The sequence below is a fragment of the Petaurus breviceps genome, unplaced genomic scaffold (genome assembly GCF_028583685.1).
Source record: "Petaurus breviceps papuanus isolate PSGF00001 unplaced genomic scaffold, PetGlider_PUasm1.0 225, whole genome shotgun sequence".
Classification (NCBI taxonomy): Eukaryota; Metazoa; Chordata; class Mammalia; order Diprotodontia; family Petauridae; genus Petaurus; species Petaurus breviceps.
The window spans coordinates 5,018,018-5,039,540 of NW_027185889.1; the positions used below are offsets into that span (position 1 = coordinate 5,018,018).

Here is a 21,523-nt window from a genome sequence, read left to right on the forward strand (position 1 = left end):
AAATTTGTGTGTGTTTTCCCCTGCATTGAAATGTCGATGATGCAATATCCAATCTTGTAACTCTATAGTATCATTGTAAACAAGTCATTACATGTATATATTCCCACCGATGCATACTGGACTTCCGGACATGCTGGCCTGCCAACACTTGCTGGTTAAGACCTCTTAGTAGACTTGACTACTAATTGATTATAACTTTTATTTTGTGGTTTGTTTTTTTTTTTTGGAAAATAATGTAATCACTATAACTTTAACTCTGTTATACAACAGATGACATATGTGTGAATGGTTTTTAAAAATTCTTCTTCTTTCCTTCTTCTCTTCTTTCCTTAAGCTTTCACTGCCCCCTTATTTTTACTCAACGCCCTGCAATTGCACCCAAGATTACTACCTCCTTACCCTCAATTGCTCCAGTGCCTCCAGGAGTTCCACTTTGGGAACCGCTGAATCCTACATGAGCTGAGCAGCTAATTGGAGCAGTGAAGAGAGAATTGGCCTCAAGTCAGAGAGATTCATCTTCTGAGTTCAAATCTAGCTCAGACACTTATTAGGTGTGTGACCCTTTGCAAGTCACTTAACCCTTTTTGCCTTTGTTTCCACCTCTGTAAAATGAGTTTGAGAAGGAAATGGCAAACCACTCCCCAAAATCTTTGCCAAGAAAACCCCAAATGGGGTCATAAAAAGTCAGACATGACTGAACAAAATCTACATAAACTATTATTACTACAACATTTCACCCTTACCAAACTTCTTGATTATTTGTCAATAAATAAAAACTTAGAAGCCTTGCATACAATGCTGATCTTAGTCTTGCTTTAGTCTACCTGTCTAGCCTTATACTATACTTCTCTCTCTTCATAGACCCAATCCTCTGTACTCTACACATATAGAGTACCTTGCCATCTCTGTGACTGATTTTGTTCAGACTACTCCATTGGTCTTAAAACTCTTCTTTGCTTTTCCCACTTCTTACCTTCATGTGTTGAAATTTTACCAGCCTTCAACAGCCAACTAAAATAAATTCTTCTCCATGAAGCCTATTCTTATCTCCCATTTGGAAGTGAGATCTCCCTCCTCCAAAAGCTTTTGGAATGCTTTCTCATACATTGATTTATTTGCCTCGAGGGCAAAGATGTCCTTCATTACTTTGTATTGCCCACATGACTTAACATATAGGAAGTACCTTATATATAGGGTATCTGTAATGAATGTGTTGATTTAATGAATGAATATTACATATGGTTCTACTTTAGAATATGCTTTCTGTACTCTTGAAAAAAAATCTTAAAGGAAATAGTATAGGGCTAAAGTAGAATTAACATATAAGGGTAAGAGATGGATATCAATAAGATATGCCTGTTTTAAATACCATTGAAAAAGGCCTTGTTTCATCATGAAAATTATACATTATAAAAAGAGAGAATCAAATGAATTTCAGTATTTCATGTTAGATATGATATGTTTTTATAGCAATCAATATTTGGATTTAAACAATTATTTAATTCTCAAAAATACCATTGGGTTAGATATTGAAAGGAAAAAGTATAAAATTATCTTCATCAATTTTTAAAATTAATTGACTTATTAACATAGCAAATTTGATAGTACTATTTTTCTACTTTCCAAATATTTCTTAGAATTAATTCTTTATTATTATTGTTTTTAAATCTGAGAATCAAAATTATTTATGGAGCTGCATAGACTTGTGAAAGCAGCATGATACCATGGCAAGAGGGCTGAATTTGGAGTCATAGGACTTGGGTTTAGATTCTGGCTCTGCCATTTAGCATATGTATTAACTTAGATAAAAAATTTAACATCTCCACTTCAGTTTCTCAGATTTTATAAAGGAAATAGGTTTGGACTACATTGATTCTCAGGTGCTCCTGCCTCTAAGTCACTGCTTCTCTTATCTGCTATCCTATAAATGGACTCGCTTTGTCATATAAGCTTCATTTGGTGATTTTTAAAATCATTATTATTCATAGAAGGAACAGTAGGGGAGTTAATTCATATTGTCATAGTATTTATATTAGTATTATAAAATTGTTTTTATGAGTGAAGTCTTTATTATTTACTATGTATAAAGCCCTGTGCTAAATTCTGGGGATACAAATGGAAAAGTAGGACAAGGTCTGGTAGCTTGATCATCTCTACTTCAATCCAGATCCAATCCAATATTCATGCTACTACTGATTCTGTATATATCTTATATGTACATAATTGTTTGCATACTGATTCCCTCCTTAGCGCGATTCTTGAGAGGGTTTTTTTTGTTTGTTGGTTGGTTTTTCCCGTTGTATCTTTAACACCTATTGCTGTTATTCAAGTAATATCCTGTGATCCATTTATGGATTTGTGATCACAACACTGTGACTACTTGGCCTGGTACAATGTAAGTTCCTTGAGGGTAGGGGTAGAGTTTTGTTTTGTTTTGTTTGTTTGTTTTTAATTTCTGTACCCTATCATTGGGATGATTAAAAGATGTGGATAAATGTTTATGGGTAGTACTGGGGCCTTCTTTGGAGCAATTGTGAGAAGACATGGCTGAGAATTGTAGAAGATGAGACTAGTAAAATGGACTCATGGAAAATGGTCCCCATAATGATGAGGTCACAGGCAAATGGAAGTATTGAGCTTAGCACTGAGCACAATTCTCAGAGATTAAGACTTTGTTGCATTCAGCTAACTAGACAGAATAGAACAGAAATGATTTTAATTTAAGATCATAGGATCTGAGTTGAAATTTTCATCTGTCACTACCTATGTGACATTGAGCAAATCATAACCTATTGAAGACAATTTTTCTTCTCTAAAATAAGTGTTGGATTAGGTGACCTCAAACTATAATCCTATGGCACTAAAATCTTTTATAGGTCAAATTAAAAAAAGTTTGTCAAATTATTTTTCTAAAATTTTATTTTTGTACTTAGGAAATGATCTAATTCTATCTGGCATTACACTGAACAAGTAACTTAACCCTGTTTGACTCAGTTTCCTCATCTGTTAAATGAGGTAGAGAGGGAAATGGTAAAAATTCCAAAAACTTTGCCAAGAGAACCCCAATTGGAGTCATGAAGAGTCAGACATGACTGGAAAATGGCTGAACAACAAAAATCTTACATTGCACATATATGTTCATACCTGAGATACCTAAGTTCCATGAGCTCAGGAATCCTGGCTCAATTAATGATCAATAAATACACATTTGTTAGAGAAATGAACATAAAACTAAGAAATAAATATTGAGATTATTCCAGCTTTTTAAATGACTTATTCACAAGGTTCAAAATTACTTCAAAGGGGGCTCTCTTCATGAGAGGTTTATAGGAAAGTGTCTATAAATAGTTATACTATGATCATTAAGTACAACAAATTGTTGAAATGCCACTTGAAAGATCCTCACAGAGAAGCTGTTCATTGAAGAAAACAAAGAGTGAGAGTTTACCTGCTCTGAAATCAGAATGTCACTTCCTGGGGCAGAGCCAAGATGGCGGAGAAGAAGCAGGACCTCCCTGCTGCTCCAGCTTCCACCCTCCCCAATCCATGTAAAAAGGGGACTCTAAAAAACCTTTGGAGCTTCAGAACCCACAAGATGACACAGAGAAGCGAACCTCCCGCTGAGGACAGCAGGCCAAGCTGGCAGGAATCAGCCAGCGAAGTGCTCTGGGAGCTGAGCCCAGACCCAGGCAAAGGCTTTAGCCCCAGGGTGGGCCTGACCAGCCACAGCCGGAGGGACTCCAGAACAGCAGCAGCTGTGGCTGTTTCCAGATTTATCAACACACAGATGTGAAGGACAAAGTGAGAGGTCAGTGCAGTCTGAACTTTGGGACCAGTAAGTGGGAGTTCATGGCTTTTGCCCCCTGGGCCAAGAAACTGCTGAGGTGCCTGCACAGCCAGCCAGTGCCATATGGCAGCTTCAGCTCCTGGCTGGCAGAATGTAGGGGGACCAAGCACCAGTCTGAGGGGTGATCACTCTTGCTTTAACTTGCTTGGACCTGGATTGCAGTCTAGGGTAGAGGTCCTGGGGTGTATGTCCAGCATGCCAGAGCATATCGAGGCTTCAGAGAGGGCACCCATCTAATACCTCTGGCAACTGAGAAAATCCCAGCGTTTGGGACGAAAGCTACCCTGCCTTGTGGCAGAGTCCTACTGTGGCAAAAAGCCCAGGGGTCAAGTGACTGAGGGGCAACATGACCCAGCAAAGAAAACAAAGCAGACAGAAGATCCCAAAATTACACTCCTATTTTGGGGACAAAAAGGAGCAAAGCATGGAACAGGAGGAAGACAGTGAAGTCAGAAATCCTGCACCAAAAGCTTCAAAGGAAAATATGAGCTGGTTACAGGCCATAGAGGACCTTAAGAAGCAGATAAGAGAAATGGAGGAAAAATTGGGAAGAGAAATGAGAACGATGAAAGAAAATTATGAAATGAGAGTCAACAGCATGACTGAGAAAAATAAAACTTTAAAAAACAGACTGACTCAAATGGCAAAAGAGGATCAAAAAGGCAATGAGGAGAAGAATGCCTTAAAAAGCCAAATTTGCCAGATGGAAAAAGAATCTCAAAAGCTCAATGAGGAGAATCATGGGTTCAGAATTAGACTGGAGCAAATGGAAGCTAATGACTTTATGAGAAACCAAGATGCTGTTAAACAGATCCAAACAAATGAAAGAATAGAAGGCAATGTGAAATATCTCATGGGAAAAACCACTGACCTGGAAAATAGATCCAGGAGAGAGATTTTAAAAATTATTAGTCTACCTGAAAGCCATGATCAAAGTAAGAAGCTAGAAATCATCCTCCAGGAAATTCTCAAAGAAGACTGCCCTGATGTTTTAGAATCAGAGGGCAAAATAGAGGTTGAAAGAACCCACCAATCACATGCTGAAAAAGATCCCAAAAAGAAAACTCCGAGGAATATTATAGCCAGGTTCTGGAATTCCCAGTTTAAGGAGAGAATATTACAAGCAGCCAGGAAGAAACAATTTGAATATTGTTGAAACACAATTAGGATAACCCAGGATCTGTCAGCTTCTACACTAAGGGATCGAAGGGCTTGGAATATGATATTCCGGAGGGTAAAGGAGCTGGGATTAAAACCAAGAATCATCTAGTCTGTAAAACTGAGTATCATGTTTCAGGGGAAAACATGGTCATTCAGTGGAATAGAGGACTTTCAAGCATTTTTGCTGAAAAAACCAGATTTGAACAGAAAATTTGACATTCAGATACAAGAAGCAAGAGAAGCATGAGAAGGTAAACAAGGAAAAGAAATCATAAGGAACTTATCAAAGTTGATCTATTAAGATTCCTACATGGAAAAACAATAATTGTAACTTATGAAACTTTTCTCAGTAGTTGAAGGGAATAGAAATATATATATGAGGGTATATGGGCATATGAATACATATGTGAATGTGTGTATATATGTTTCCAGGTATACATCGATAGAGGGCACAGGAGCAATTTAACAGGAAGAGATGATACTTAAAAGGTGAAATTAAGAGGTAAGACAGGAATATAATGAGAGGAGATGGGGAGAGACAGAATGAGGTTAACTATCTCATACAGAAGAGGCAAGGGGAAATGGTTACAATGGAGGGGAAGAATAGGAAGGCAAAAGGGAATGGGTCAACCTTATTCCCACTGAATTTGGCTTGAGGAGGGAATGAAATACACATTAAATATGGTATCTCACCCTACAGGAGAGTAGAGGGGGGAAGGGGATGAGAGAGGCGATGATGGAAGGGAGGGCAGTCTGGGCGGAGGGAAGTTGGAAGCACCCACTTTTGAAAAGAGACGGGATCAAAGTAGAGAGTAGAACAAGTGGAAGGTGGGATAGGAGGGAGGGAAATATAGTTAGTCTTTTACAATATATCTACTATGTTATTGTTTTGCATTAGCCACACATGTATATCCTATACTGAACTGCTTATCTTCCCAATAAGGGTGGGTGACAAGGGAGGAAGGGAATGAATCTGGAATTCAAAGTTTTAAAATCAAATATTCAAATATTTCTGTATGTATGTGTATATATATATATATGTATATATATTCTATTATCAATAATATTTTACATGTAATTGGGAAATAAGATATACAGGCACTGGGGCATAGAGATCCACTGGAAAAATCAAAAGGGGTATGGGAGAAAATATGGGAGCGAGCAGATTGGAGGAGGGGATATCCTGTGGGACTGTTATTTTGGGGGAGTGGGTAGGGGAAAAATGGGGAGAAAATCTGTAACTCAAAATATGGCAGAAATGAATGATGTAAATAAGAAGTTAATAAAGCATTTGAAAAAAAAAGAACATCACTTCCTTCTTTAGACACAATTACAAAAACAAAAGATTTCTAAGCAAGAAACACAATCATTTATTTTTGTCTATTTGTTCTAGTAGCAATTTGGCGTATTGAATAAGTTACCCACCTCAACCTCAGAAAGAGCTGGGTTCAAAGCTTGTAACCTTTGACCTAAGCAAACCATTTAACCTCACTATGCTCCTAGTGACTTTCTAAGATTCTAAATTAATGAATAGTTGTTCATTGATTTAATAATCACTAGCATTTACATAGGACTTTAAAGTTTACAAAGTACTTTTTATATGTTATATCATTTGCTCTTTATGACAACCCTAGGAAATGGGTTCTATTATAATCCTCATTTTAGAGATGAGGAAATTAAGCCTTGGAATGGGTAAGTAACTTGTTCAGGGTCACACATTATTTTTCCTGATGCAGGATTTGAGCTCAGATCTTCTGGGCTCCCAGTGTAGAACATTACTAACTGCACCACAAATGGAAGTAGAAAAAACAGGTACAAATATGTACTCTTTTCTGGGACTTCCCAATATGAATAACACAATGTGTATGGCCACTGTCAAACTACTTGTTATTTATTCACTTGGTTTTTCAAGTAAACATGTTTGGTCTGATGGTTCCTACATTACTACCCTAGGATTTGAGGCTCAAATAATAATAATAGGTTTAAGGACTGGGCCTGTGCTTTTATTGCTATAGGGAGCTCCATAGGGGGCTCCCTCTACCAGTGTACATCTTCATTTTCTTTGTAACTCATAACCTTAGCTGCATGGAGAATTGAGAGGATCAGTATCTTGTGAAGCAACACAGATATATGACAGAGCTGGGTCTTGACCCCATTTCTTCCTGACTTCAAGGTTTCTTCTCAATAATAATGCCTTATATAGACTTTACAGTTTTCTCTTCCCAGATTGATTCTGTTGTGAAGGCAAACTAGGTCATCTTTTGCCTCCATTCTTATCTAGCTTTTATTTACTGAATGGGTGTTGCCTTAGACAAACTAAGGCCTGGGAAAGACCTTAGGTTAAAATCTCCCACATTACCCCAGCACATCAACAGTCATCGTGACCTATTTCTTGCCACTGGACTCTGATGACTGTCATAGTGAATGAGGCTGATGACTTTGCACAGCTCTGCCTCACTTAAATCCAATTCACTTGCAAGTCAAGACATCTCCCAACAAGAAGACTAGGAATTATGATGGGATTTCTTTACTACTCAGTGATGAAAGATCTGTATTTTTGTTCCATTTTAAAGATGAGGAAACTGAGGATAGGTAGGCTAATGACTCGAATGCCATAATATGGTTAAGTCTCAGAATTGTTGGCCAAATGAAGGCTTTCTGACCCCAAACTGTGTCCTTTCTGCTATACAAAAATGCCTATCCATAATCTCCACTTCCCCAAGATTTAAAAACAATAACAACAATAACAAAGTGAAGAAAGGAAGAGAATCATTTCTCGGTCGCATTCATGGCCAGTCCCCCTAGTGTATTAGCATCTTAATTAAATCACTGTTAGCAAAGTTTCCCTCTGCCTGGCTTATCTCAATTACCATTCATTGACTGAATTGGATTGTGGTGAACAAGAAAGCTATCATCAAAGCTGTATCTAAATATTTGTTGAAGGTAGATTCTGCCCTGAATATTTTCCTGAAATCTGATAGAAAACATGATTCAATAGTAATGACTTTGTTTGTCTCCCATTTCTTATCTATATCCATTTATAAAGTGGTAGCAAAATTGCCTGAATAAACCACTGAGTGTCTCAGTATCTTTGTTTCCTGAGGCATAATTAAAAAAAAAACAACAACAAGGATATGTATCTTGGTGCAATTTGGGCCTTTTAGGGCCATTCAAAAATCAATTCAAATGTCAAAACACAGTATTGGAAGGGAAAATGTCAATTTTGTTTGACTAAACAAAACAATAATACTCATTAAAAGATATTTGGAAGGCAGTGGTGCTTTGAGGAAGCATAACTAATTCCTAATGCAGCTAGAGGTGATTTTCTTCCCATGTTTCAAATAAGTACCAATAATTCCTATGGTTTAAGTGACCCTTACCAATTTTACAGATATTACTGGGCTAGCTGGGCATGTGAAAATTAGAGGTACCTATTTAGACCCAAATACACACTAGTATCAGAGAGAGAGATCTCTAAGGATCAAAGGTAAAGAAGATAATAAGTCTCTAAAACATAGAGAAAAAGTAAATAATCCTTTACTTTATTCTTCTATAAAGGGAGCAGATAAGAAGGATCTTACTACTACTCTGAAGTCTAGATTACCTAAGTGTTCAACTCAGCAAACATTCAATAAGGACAAAAAATATCTATGATAGGAAAAAAAAATAGATAATCCAGACACTGTTGCTACAGTGAATTTACTCACCTCTGTGACTAAGTGGTTCATGGTACCTGTTTTCCAAACTAAGGAGGCTCTTGAGCTTGATTCTGAGGTAAGGGTATGACTTAGGATAATAGGTACCTAGATATAGTCTTCATCTGGTTCAGCCCCCTCATTTTATAGATAAGGAAACTGGACCCTCCAGAGGCAAAGTGACTACCAAAGGTCACATGGGACATAAGCATCAAAAGTAGAATTTTAAACCTAGATCTCTAAATCCTGGGACAATGAGCTCTCCACTATGCTAATTTACCTCTTCTTGTCTAAGATGCAATTTAGAATCCTAAAGGACTATTCCTACAAACCTTAATACATCTACGAAACTTACCAAGACATGCCCATCTTCAATGTACAAGTTCATGAAGAGAAGGCAAATGACAAGAAGTCCTAAGAATGACACTGCTGAACGTTTCCGCAAGCATCTCATTTTATCCAGTGTTATCAAATGAGTCTCATTTGAAGAAATACATATGTTGTCTCCTAAGGGAGAATAGAATTAGTTAATTTTGGTTGCCACTTTTTATTAGACAGGTGCATTAAAAATCTGAATGGTGGAGAATAACTTTAAATTCAAATTACTTTCCTAATTCCACACGGAAAGATGACATAAATTAAAATGAGACCTTTGCATTTTTAATTATTTAATCCACAGGCACTTATTAAGCTCCTACTGTGCTAAGGCCAGTACTTTAAGCCAGGCACTATGCTAAAATGTATGTGTATCATGGGTTCTGCATATCATGTCCTATATACGAGTCAGTACAGTGGGTAGAGAGTGCTGAAGCTAGAGTAAAGAATCTGGGATCAAATCTAACCTGAGACCCTTACTGGTTCTGTGACCCTGAACAAGTCAATTAACTTCTTTCTACCTTGATTTTCTCAACTGTAAAATAAGAATAATAACAGTGCCTATCTCCCAGAGTTGTTATGAGGGTTAAACCAGGTAATATTAATGGATGTAGAATCCACTAAGTGCCTAGAACATAGTAGGCACTTAATAATGCCTGCTCCATTCCTTTCCACCATTTATATTGTATTAGGTGGCAAATATGCTATCATTCCATACAATATACTTAACTTACAAACACACACATGTGTTTGTGTGTATGTAGGTGTGTATGTATATATATATGTATGTGTATGTGTGTATATACATACATACCTACACACACACACCCACACACACAGTAATGATTATCATAATCTCTGCTTTCCTTCAGTTCCATCATTATACCCCCACCTCTACAAGTTGTAACTGCTGCTGCTTTTAGGAAACACTTGTGAAAAAAATAATGAGATTTAAAAAATAATCTATAGGCTCACAGACTGAAGCAGAGATGCACTTTTGCACATCAGGAACACCTCAGAGGAGTTGACAAGGGGGCGGAAATTTTTCTGCTTACAAGTGGGGCTATTCTGTCCCAAAATAGCTTGCATTTTGTTACAGATTCTGAAAACTAGAAGGGGACATAGACATTATTAAAATGCAATCCTCATTTTCCTCATGCTATTTGCATTTTCCCTAATTCTCTTTATAGCAGTGCCTGAAATTCTATCATTCAACATTCATTTCAATTAACAAGGATCCCCTTAAAAAGGAAATGCCACAAGAAAGGTAAAGGGGTTCCATAGTCATTCATCTTTTATTTTTTGGTGAATTAATTCAGTGGATTATTTCATGAATACCAAAGTTCCTATGCTATGAGGGAATGAGAATTTGGATTTTGATTGAGGTTAAGGAAAGAAGTAAATTCAAGAATGTGACAATTTGGCATATGAGGTATGTGAAAAGGGATTTAGGATCTCATGAAGTTATCCTAACACTTAAAGGGAAATTCAGTAAAAGAATATATATATATATATATATATATATATATATATATATATATATACACATATATATAAAAGAAGGAAAGATGTGCCAAATAAACAGCTTATTTTAAAATTTTTTCCCCCTTAAACCTAGTTCTTTATCTAGGGAATGAATTGAAAAGAAAAACTTCCTTTTCCTATGGACCAGATATAGATATAGATAAATATAAAGCATATATAAAAAACTATATATAATATATACACAACATACATATATAGAACAAATGTAGAGAAAATGTGTACATATATACATACATATATACATACACATGTATATATGTATATGTATCATATATAGAATTAGAGCTGGAAAGGACTTCAGTGGTCATCTAGTCCATAATTTTAAAGATGAAGAAAAGAGGCTCAGAGATGTTTTGTGACTTGCCAAGGGTCAGCCAACCAGTGTTTTGCTTCCAGAACTCAGTTCATACTAGTCTATTGATTTATGGATTGATTCCTGATCTCATTGGCATTCGTTCCATTGCTGAAGTTTATAACCTATCCATAGGTTCTTATCTCATGCAATTTTTGTTCTTATCTATCCATTGAAAAACTACTCAATCTGCTAGCAATCTTCCTTTACCATTTTAACTTTTTCTTGTATATCAGGGTAATGAGCAGGCTGCCCATTTGTTATCCCTTATTCCTTTTAGATAACTAATTTACTTCCTCTTTCAATGCAATACAAAGACTTCCTAACCATGACTTCTGGCATAACTTGGTAATATATTTTTTGTTACTCATTCATGCTTCTATTTTTTTGAGTCACCTGAAATTTTATTTCTTCTGAAATCATTATTTTTCCTGATTCATTACCACATAATATTATCAGCAGAATATTTATGTTAAAAAAAAAAGATGATTTATTTTTTTCCTAGCAGGAAGCAACTTGAGATCATGGAAAGAAAGTTGAAGTTTTCGAGCTCAACCTTCTTTTCCTGTTTAATTCTATACCTGGTTTACCAATCATTGGCAATATTTGTCATAGATACTTATACTGAAGAACTAACTAAATGGACTGGGCCATAATCCGGCCAATGTCTAATTTTTAGTGATATCCTCTACCCTCTATGGATGTCTCAGCACATCCTTTACAAATAGCCAAGGATATTATGATGGAATTTTTGAAATATCTCTGGTCTAAACGAAATCCTAAATCATCCATAAACATCAAATGGATGGGGTCTATCAGAATTAATAAAATGTAAGCTATTTAAGAGCAATGATTGTGTCATATTTTAACTTTGTGTAATTGATGGGTAGCACAATGTATTGTTCATGGTTTCTGTTGAACTGAATTCAGTGTTTAGAGAATCCCTCTTCAATCTAGACTATACTACATTATATTCCATTTAGCGGATCCAAGACATGAATTGATAGAATATAAACTCCTTGAGAGCAGAGTCTCTTTCATATATATATATATATATATGTATGTATGTATGTATATATATATATATATGTATTGGTGAAATCCCAGAGCCTATCACCATGCTTAGCACATAATGGCAACTTAAATGATTAATAATTGATTTGATATTTTGAGGAGCATATGTCTCCTTGATTTGTCATTATTCAACAGTGATATTCAAAGACCATTAATCAAATTATCTTGGTGGTTGTGTCTATCAATATATTATGTATAATCCTAACATATATGAGGGAAATATTATTTGAAGATAGACTCTAAGGCTATTTTGGAATATCAAATCTTTTTGTTTTAAAAAAGAACAAGCAGTAATTAAAAGAAAAAAAACATCACAGGGATCTTGCATTCTCTATACCTCTCAGTCATTTATGCATCCATGAACATGTGGTCTTTGCTAGAAGACCATCTGTGATATATTTTTTTTCTTTTTCATATTTCGATCATATTCTCAATATCTGTAGAAATCATTTTTGAAAAAAAAGATTTGAGAAAATAAACACACATGCTAGCAGTCTCTGACATCTTTCATGTCACCTTTTTCTGTCCTCTAACATGAAACTGAATTCTCACTTTCTGCATGAAACCTTTCCTCCTTCCAATTGCCAGTACCCTCCTCCATACCCAACTGCTAGTGCCCTCCATCCCTAACAATATTTTATTTAGCTGTTTCATATGTATATATATATACACACACACGTATGTATATGTATAAAATATGTCTATGTATGTGCGTGTCTGTATGTATGTGTGTATATATGTGTGCATATATATGTTCGTGTGTGTATATATACACATTATATATGTGTGGTAGGTGGGTGTGCATGCATGCATGTGTGGGCGTATTAGTAATCTTGTCTTTTTATTTACTTTGCATTTATTAGTATTTATTTTTTAGCTCCACCATTAGAATATAGAATCTCTAAGACTAATGTTGCTTCATTCTTTGTGGTCTTATCTTCTGAATTTAGCAGTATCTGCCACATAATAGTGGCTTATTGTTGTTGATTGGTTGACAATAAAAGCACTCATGGATTCCTTCCCCCCTTCCCCATTCTCTGGGACTATTCTTTGCTTTATCATGAAAAATCAATCCACTGGGGTAAGTAAACTGAGTCAACTATATAACTTGGATTTCTTCTACTTGTAGTTGATCAGCCTAACTATTCTTTTTTATCCTCTTGTCATTCCTGCTCCATTTGGGACTCTTCTATTGACCTTATTGTAATTAAACTTTTATAAGAAATGCTAGAAAATTTGTTTCATTTTCAGTGCATTTGTTATCTTTCAGATTCATCTCTCTTTGTTTTGGGAAAACCTGACTTAAGTAATTAGATAGTGATCTCTCTTTAAGAATACTAACAGAAGGTGGCGCAGTGAGTAAAGCACTGGCCTCAGAGTCAGGAGGACCTGAGTGTGGTTTTGGCCTCAGACACTTAACATCCACACAAAAAATACTATCCATGTAACCTTGGGCAAGTTACTTAACCCCAATTGCCCTCCAAAAAGCAAAAAAAAAAAAAAGACTACTAACAGTTCTTGAAAGTTTTAAGAACTCTGATTAATTCAATGAGAAATTATGACTTTTCAAGTGTAGATTAAGACATGCATTTTTGGCTGGTGAATGCATTAATTTATTTTCCTTGACTATTTTTTTTTTTGCTTTTCTTTTTCAGTATATTGAGAGAGATAAGCTAGGAGATAGGATTGCCAAGAAAAAAAATGTAAAAAAATCATTGTAGCATTTTTTTTAATGCAAAGAAGAGAAGGAACTTTAGAAGAAAATACAGTCAAGACAGCTTTAAAAGTAATATGTTGAATTCGTTATCTATCAAAAGCAAACTATATAATAGAAGTTCTTGGTTTTGTAGATTTTTTCTGTTCTAATTTATATAGAAACAATATTCTTTTTTTTTTGGTGTTCATTACATTCAGAATAAAAAAAGACAATATTAATAGTCTTGTCTTGATGGTCTAAAAATTCCCTCTTTATATACCTTCTGACCCCTTTTTGCACAGTGTCACTGTAGAAACTGAAAGGGGCCCCAAAAAGACTCAATGTGATTTTGTGATTTAATCTCTTCCATTTTTCACTAGATATTATTGTCTAATAATTCAACTTTCTTATGCTAATCCTATGGTGGTGCTCAGAAAGCAGATATAACCTTTCACAAAGTCAACTTTTGAAGGCTTTCTAGCTTGGTTATACTTGACATGCATAACTTTTGATAACCCAGGATCACCCTCCACAGCACAGTAATGTCCTGGATTGAGGATTCTGTGAATGTTAGCCTAGGAATCTAATAATCATTGAAATCTTTGTTTTTGATGGCGAAAAAAGTATTTCAAGTTCCAAATGACTGATTTCCCAATGTACTTTCAGAATATAGTTCATGTATAATTGTGGACTGACAGTATAAGTAAACCAACCTCTTCCGTTTTATGAGATTTCCATCTGGATCCTGATAATTAGGATGTAGACATCAATCATCTGTGTCTTGTGATTTCTTTGCCTGGATAGAAATGCAGAAACATAATTATGGTTTTGAATACATATAACCTTTGATATAGCTGAATAATAAAATATACAACATTTGACTAAACACTACTGTAAACAATTATAATTGGGTTGTTTGGCCAGTCAAACTCAAACAGAAATGGTGAAGCAAAATCATACTTAAGCATTCCTATGGCCTGCATAATGACTTAGAAAAGTTACATGTTAACATTGTCTATGTTCTATTTTATTTTTACTTTGTTAAATATTGTGAAATTCCGTTTTAATCTGGTTCATTGTCACTGAGGAGTGTTGTGGACTGCATTGTTTGATACTGTCAGTCCAAGTATAAATCAATGGTTTGGAGTCCTTTTGAGTACAAATAAAGGTGAAAATGACTTGGCCAAGTTGATGTGACCTTGGAAAGTCTTCTCTTTTTATAACATTTAGGCCAATACCATCTGCAATAATTTATTTTCATAGTCCAAGCATAAACATCCACACAAACATTTAATTTCAAGGGTTTTACAAAACATTGGATTGAAAATGAGGCACAAAGCAAAAAAAAATGTCAATTAAATTACTTCCTTATAAATATTAAAATAGGAAATAATTTAGAGCTGAAAGTTTCAGTGATACTTCACAAAATAAATTATGATCGTATCTTCTTAAACTTAGTTAAAAAAGGACATATATTAGGGCTAGCATATATTTAGTTTTGCAAATAGAATCAAGGAGATGAATTAAAAAATTTGAATTAGATAAGACCAAATAAATGTATATATACTTGTGAGTGGTTGCACACTATGAAAGGTAAAGATTTTGTAACACCTATCATAAATGATGGTAAAAAATGGGAACAAATGAAAAGGAGAAAAAATGTATCAGGGCCCCATAAATGTTTTGTGCAAGACTAGGGAAGAGGTATTTGTATGTTCAAGGCTCTGTGTTTTAATGAAAGAAGCAGATTCATTATTATAAAATTTTACCAAAATATTTGTGTGAGATCACAGTGTAGTATAAAATACTAAAGGCCAGAAAAAATAGTTTCTATGAATAAGGAAGTAATATAGGAATTCACAGATCAGCTGCATTGTGCCGAATAAACCTGATGTGTTGTGTTCACTTCTGAGCATCATATTTAATAAAGAACATTGATAAGTTTCTAGTATGTGGCAAACCAGGTTTCACATTCTTGGCATGAGAGATTGGGACTGAGGTTATTTGAATATTTATTGAAGGATATGATAAGGTTTAGTTTAGAGAAAAGGAAACTGAGGGAAATAAAATAGCTGTTCTCAATTCTCTGAAGACCAGTCCTCAGGAAGCGATATTAAGTTTCGTCTATTTGGCTCCAGAAAGCAAAGTTAGACACAATAAAAGAAAATTACAAAGAGGGAAATTTAGATTGCTTATAAAGGGTGAGAAGATTTTCCTTAAGTTGTCAAGTGTTTTAGGAGATTCTTTTTATGGTATGCATGAGGGTAATTCTTCTGAAGATAGGGGACTTTCAACTCTGAAATTCTGCATTTTCCAAGTGATATGCAAGATGTTCCATTTGCTGTGGTGCTTATCTTCAAATCAAAGCCTGCTGTAGCTTTGTTTCATTTTTGGTGAAAGCACTATTTTTAAAACTGTCCACATGCCTCTTTTTGGCTATGTATTTTGCAGTGGATATAGGGAATCTTCTGTTTGTCCATTTTCAAAGAAGACTGTGGCATCAGGGAAATTATGACATGACTTGCTTTTGACTTTGATTTGAGTGAGAGAGGCTATGCTAGGTCACCAGCCTCCCTTTCTCCTCCAGAGTCTTCTGGTTCCAGTGAGCAGATATCATCAGAATGACTGGAGATGACCCAGGATGCAATGAGAGACCATGACCCTTTTAAGCTAAGTTGTACTTACATATTCACTTAATGCTCATGGTTGAAAACAAAGGACAAAGGGAATCCTATTACCACCCTTAAAGAAGTCCCAAACCTTGGCTCTTTTGCCACAATTTCTTGATGAATTGGTCCTCCATTAGTCTGTCTTTTCCAATGGAAAAGGACAGCTCTCTCCAGCCCCTGCCATTCACCTTCTGTGAAAATATAGACTTTGTTTGGAGTATAATTAAAGGAATTACCTAAGCACACCATGAAAATATACTTGTGGAACCAAGAAGGGAGATACATACCCATGCTTCATTCCTGGCACATAACAGGCATTTGATTAATGCTTTCTGACTAAGGAGAATATGCAAATTTTGAAGAGTATTAAAAGTCAATGTTGATCCTACATGCATATTTACATTGATTTGACCCTAGTTGTTTTTTTTTTTTCTATTTTAACTAATTGACCTCCTTCTGGGTCTTCTTTTCATATTGATTAACTTCTAGCACATGGTTTTGGACTGGGAAGTTTATTACATGACTGGTCTTCAAGAACCTGCTTTCCCAACTCTTATTTAATAGTTTACTGGCCCCTCTAGACAAATTCACCTATGTTTCAGACATTTAAGACACTTAAATCAACTTCCTTTCTTCTGGGCACTCCCATTGAAATAATCTAGCTATAGACATCCTATGCAGGTGAAGGAAAATCTATACTTCTCACCACAAGGTGCAAACCTGCTTTCTTACCTCTTGTAGTTCCATTATGCAAACATCATATTGTGTATACACTGCTTACCTGACAGCTAAGTTTCTTCTACCTTTTAAAATCCTTTTCACCTGGTGGTGCTCCAACTAATTTCCTGTTCCTGGCACTCTCTTGGCTCTCCTATCTTCTTAGTAAAACAGATTTAGGACACAATATGAGGGAAATGAACACTAGACACTTTCTCCCAGTCCACCTGTTTTCTCCTTTTTGTGTATTCTTTTCTGAGTTTGTTAATTAAAAATTCATGATATATATTTTTTTGTGCCAATCCATCTTCCATACGGTTGAATGGATAGTCCTCAAACAAAGATCTAATTATGTTACTTTCCTCCACAAGGATCTTTCTATATTGAAAAAGATTAATAGAAAACCCTAGGTTTTTCATTTGAACCCTTTCATTATCTAACTCAAATATACTGTTGTTTCTGAATAGGTTTTCTTTTAATTTCCTAAAAATAGTTCAAACCTATTTTGCCTTAATATCATATTTATTTCCCAATCTATCTTTTTTTCTCCCCTTACCCAGAAATATCCTATAACCAAAAAAGAAAGATCACAAGTCTTTTTTTTTTTTTAGCAAATTAAACATATCCACCAAAACTTGTACTTCATTGTTTCACATTCAGAGCACCCTCCCCACACTTTTGCATAAAAAAGGGGAAGGTAATTTTTTAAAATACTTCTTTCCAAGCAATGTTGAACATTAAAATTAGTCAAAGGTCAGGTTTTTTATCATTATTACTATTATTATCATTATTCTTCATTTATGTTATGGAAATCCATTTGTATAGTTTTCCTGATCATGCTTTCATGATTTTACATCATTTCATAGAAGCATTCCAATGCTTAATACATAGTCCTCTTTAGTTATCAATTCTAATACAGCAGTAGTAATCCACAAAAATCCATATACCACCATCAGTTTGGCGCTCCCATAATCAACACATGAAGGGGCAATATCAACTCATTAAAACAAAATTATGCATTATAACCAGGTTGAATTTTTATGAGGGTTGGAGTAGGGTTGGATAAGAAACCATGTGAATTCATGATTCTATCAGAAAAAAAAATCTTCTTACAAAATGTGGCACCCACCTTTCTTAAATATCAAAAAGTAGATAAATAAATAGACCTTTCCATAACATGTTAACTATCTGTTTAAACTTAGGAGTTATCATTATCTATAATAGAGAAATTCTGGAGGCTTTTCCAGTAATGTAAGGTATGAAACAAGAATTTATGCCATAGTTGTTTTATGTATTTATAGAAATATCAGTTATAGTAATAATCCAAGAAATGATAAATTAAGGAAAAGTACCAGGGAAGATGGAACAGAATTATAGATTGTTGTTGTTATGTAGAGCAAATGGTGACTTACTCAGAGAAATCAAATAACTCAACTAAAATTTGAAATGGTAGCTTCAATAAATGATCAAAATATAAAACATACCAAAAATCAGTATATTATGCATTAATAAATCTGAATAAAATAGAGAGGAGAATTCCATTCAAAATAACAAAATATGGAAACAACTTGGAGAATATATTTACCGAGGCATTCAGAAATTATACAAGTAGGGACAGCTAGGTGGTGCAGTGAATAGAGCGTGGGCCACACTAGCCATGTGATCTTGGGCAAGTCACTTAACCCCAATTGCCTTGCAAGAAATTATACAAGTAAAACAATCAAATGCTCTTTATATATAAAAAAGGAAGACAAATAATTGGAGAAATATTAATTGTTTAGGTTTGGGCCATGTCAATATAATAAAACTGCCATATTACCTACATTATTTTACCATTTCAGTGCCATATCAATCACATTGTCAAAGGATTATTTTATTGAACTACATAGAGGAAATAATAACAAAAATCCTGTAAAAAATAGTCAAGATTCTTAATGGAGATTATAGGAGGAGGAAGGAAGGAAGTCTAGCAATACCAGTTTTTAAGCTATATTACATTACAATAATATTAAAACAAACATACATATATATATATATATATATAGCAGCACTTTTGTTGTAGCAATGAATAAGTGGGGGAATGGCAAAATAAATTATTACATATGAATATAATGGGATATTATTGTTTCATAAGAAATCATGAAAAGAATAGATTCAGAGGAACCTAAAAGGGCTTGGACCATATCAATTGGTTCAGAGGGAATTGAGTTACACACACACACACACACACACACACACAAGTTAAGACAACCAAACTATTATATGGGAAAATGACTTTGAAAGCCTCGAGAATGTTGACAATATGACACAATGACAATAATGACTCCAGAAGACTGGTGAGGAAGTTTACTTGCCAGTTTGGGGCAGAGATGATATGGACTATGAAAATACTTGGAATAATGTCATGAAGAATTCTGGCATATGAAAAATGTTATTCATATATTATTATATTTATCCATAACAACTATCAGTATTATCATTGAATCACTAGATTACTTGAAATGTTTCAAAGAATGGAATTATAATAAAACACGTTTTATAGCACAAATGAGTATAAATTGTCTAATTATTTGAAGGTATTTAAAAATTCCAAAGAGCCACACAGGGGCGAGGTGATTTTCAATTTTCATTTTATACAAATATTAGTTGCATGAGATTTTTGTTGATTTTGGATAAATAAGAGGTTTTTGTGTATCCAGGACTACATCACAACTTTTTCTAATAATCATTTTTAAGTGTATGTATGAGGTGAATGTATTAGATTTTATTCTTCTCTCCCTAAAGCATGATTCCTGTCATTATAAATATCATTAAAGTATATGAGCTGTGCCCTAAGACATTCCATTCTGAAAACATAAAAAGTTACTTTTTTTTTCTCTATAAATCCTTAGGGTAATCACTCATCTAGTGCTTGGTTCCAGAAGTGCTGAAGTGTTCTAGATTGTAAGAGTTGCAATTTGAACTAGGAATTTTCTTTAGGTTGTTCTTTGTTTTATGTTTAATTGAAGCCACGTTTAACAGTATGAACTAGATCTATTAAGACATGACAATTAAAATTAAAGTCCGTAAATTTCATTTGAAGCATCTAAATAACTGAGTCAAAACTAAGTTCAAGGGTATCCAAATGATTTCTTTAAACCACCTCCTACAATTTTGAGATTCCCATAGGGCTATGACAACTAGATAGTCAATGATGGTGATGATTATGATAGTCCCGATGTCCTCATGAAATGTCTCATTATGGTATGGCATGAACTTGGGTTTACAAAGGTTATAGCAATAGGGCACAAGCTTTGGTTGACCTTAGAAAGTTATAAAAATTTCTAGGGATGAATACTTTGGTAACACCTAAGCACCAAACTTGTATTCTGAAAGGCTCATTACCAGTTTGACCAAAGGGGGTGATATTATTTGCTTTCTTTCCCCCCCCCCCACTAAGTCATAGAGAGGTTATGATTTGACTTAACTGAGTAAATGCCCAGTAGTTGCTGCTAGTACTACTGCAATTGCAGTACTTATTCTGTTAACCTATGTAGGTGTGAAGCCACACATGAGCAACTTTCCAGAGGACTGCTGCTCTGAACATTTTTCGAGGTTCTGATTACATAGTATAGCTAACTTTCTATTTATTCAATAACAAGTCAGAGCAAAGCATTTACAGAAAATCAAGGTACAGCATTCAGAATGTTAAAACTTATAGAAAATAAAAAAAAAAAACAGCACTCACCATGTCACAAACTCAACAACTTATCTCTAAAATAGCCACATAGTTTTCACCAAGTGGTCACATAGTTTTCAGCAAAGTAAAATCATTTAGTAAATCAATCATTCAATCATCCTTAAGGAGGCAAGCCTTCTGAAGGGTCACAAAGTATAAAAGTCGAAGTTCTCCACCCCTAGGTCACAGTCAATCATAATCTGTCAGTACACACTATTCTATTTCATTGGTCACTACTCAGTTAATTTCATCAGTTACTGCTCAGTACCCACAGAGAGATCTTTTCATCTTCACTCAGGTCAGGATTTCGGCTTCCCTGGTTCCTCTTCCATGGTCCCAGCTCCAGCACAAATCTAACCAATTGCCACCTGAGTTCAAAGGCAGACAGCTCCCAGCTCCTTGTCCAGCTCTGTGTAGTTCCTGCTCCACATTGGATCTCACAGTGTCCAGTCCATCTCAAATCTTTCACAGTCTCTGCTCCTGGAAAGACAAGGCTTAACAAAGCCACAAGAAAATTCATTCACTTTAACAATGCTACAACAACATTTGTACAAAATACCAGCACCACAGTCATGCTTCCTCAGACTTCAGCAGCTCTAACTGACTCTTGGAAGTCTTTGGCAGTTCCAGCTGGCCCTTGGGAATCCTCAGCAGCTCTGGCTGGCCCTCCAAAA

At 35.0% G+C, this 21,523-nt stretch overlaps 1 protein-coding gene across 10 annotated transcripts in view; it reads right to left on the reverse strand.

The window, feature by feature from the left end:
- MGAT4C (MGAT4 family member C) overlaps nt 1-21,523 on the reverse strand; it is a 355,403-nt gene that overhangs the window by 13,747 nt on the left and 320,133 nt on the right. For 9 of the 10 annotated variants that reach the window (XM_069095115.1, XM_069095113.1, XM_069095106.1 and 6 more), the window contains 2 exons: nt 14,459-14,541; nt 9,059-9,210 (listed from right to left, as the gene is read on the reverse strand). In XM_069095115.1, coding sequence (XP_068951216.1) covers nt 9,059-9,157 — 99 coding nt within the window. In that variant the 5' untranslated portion in view covers nt 9,158-9,210; nt 14,459-14,541. Of the gene's footprint in view, nt 1-9,058; nt 9,211-14,458; nt 14,542-21,121; nt 21,344-21,523 lie in introns of all 10 variants that reach the window. The other variant, XM_069095114.1, reaches the window with a different exon arrangement.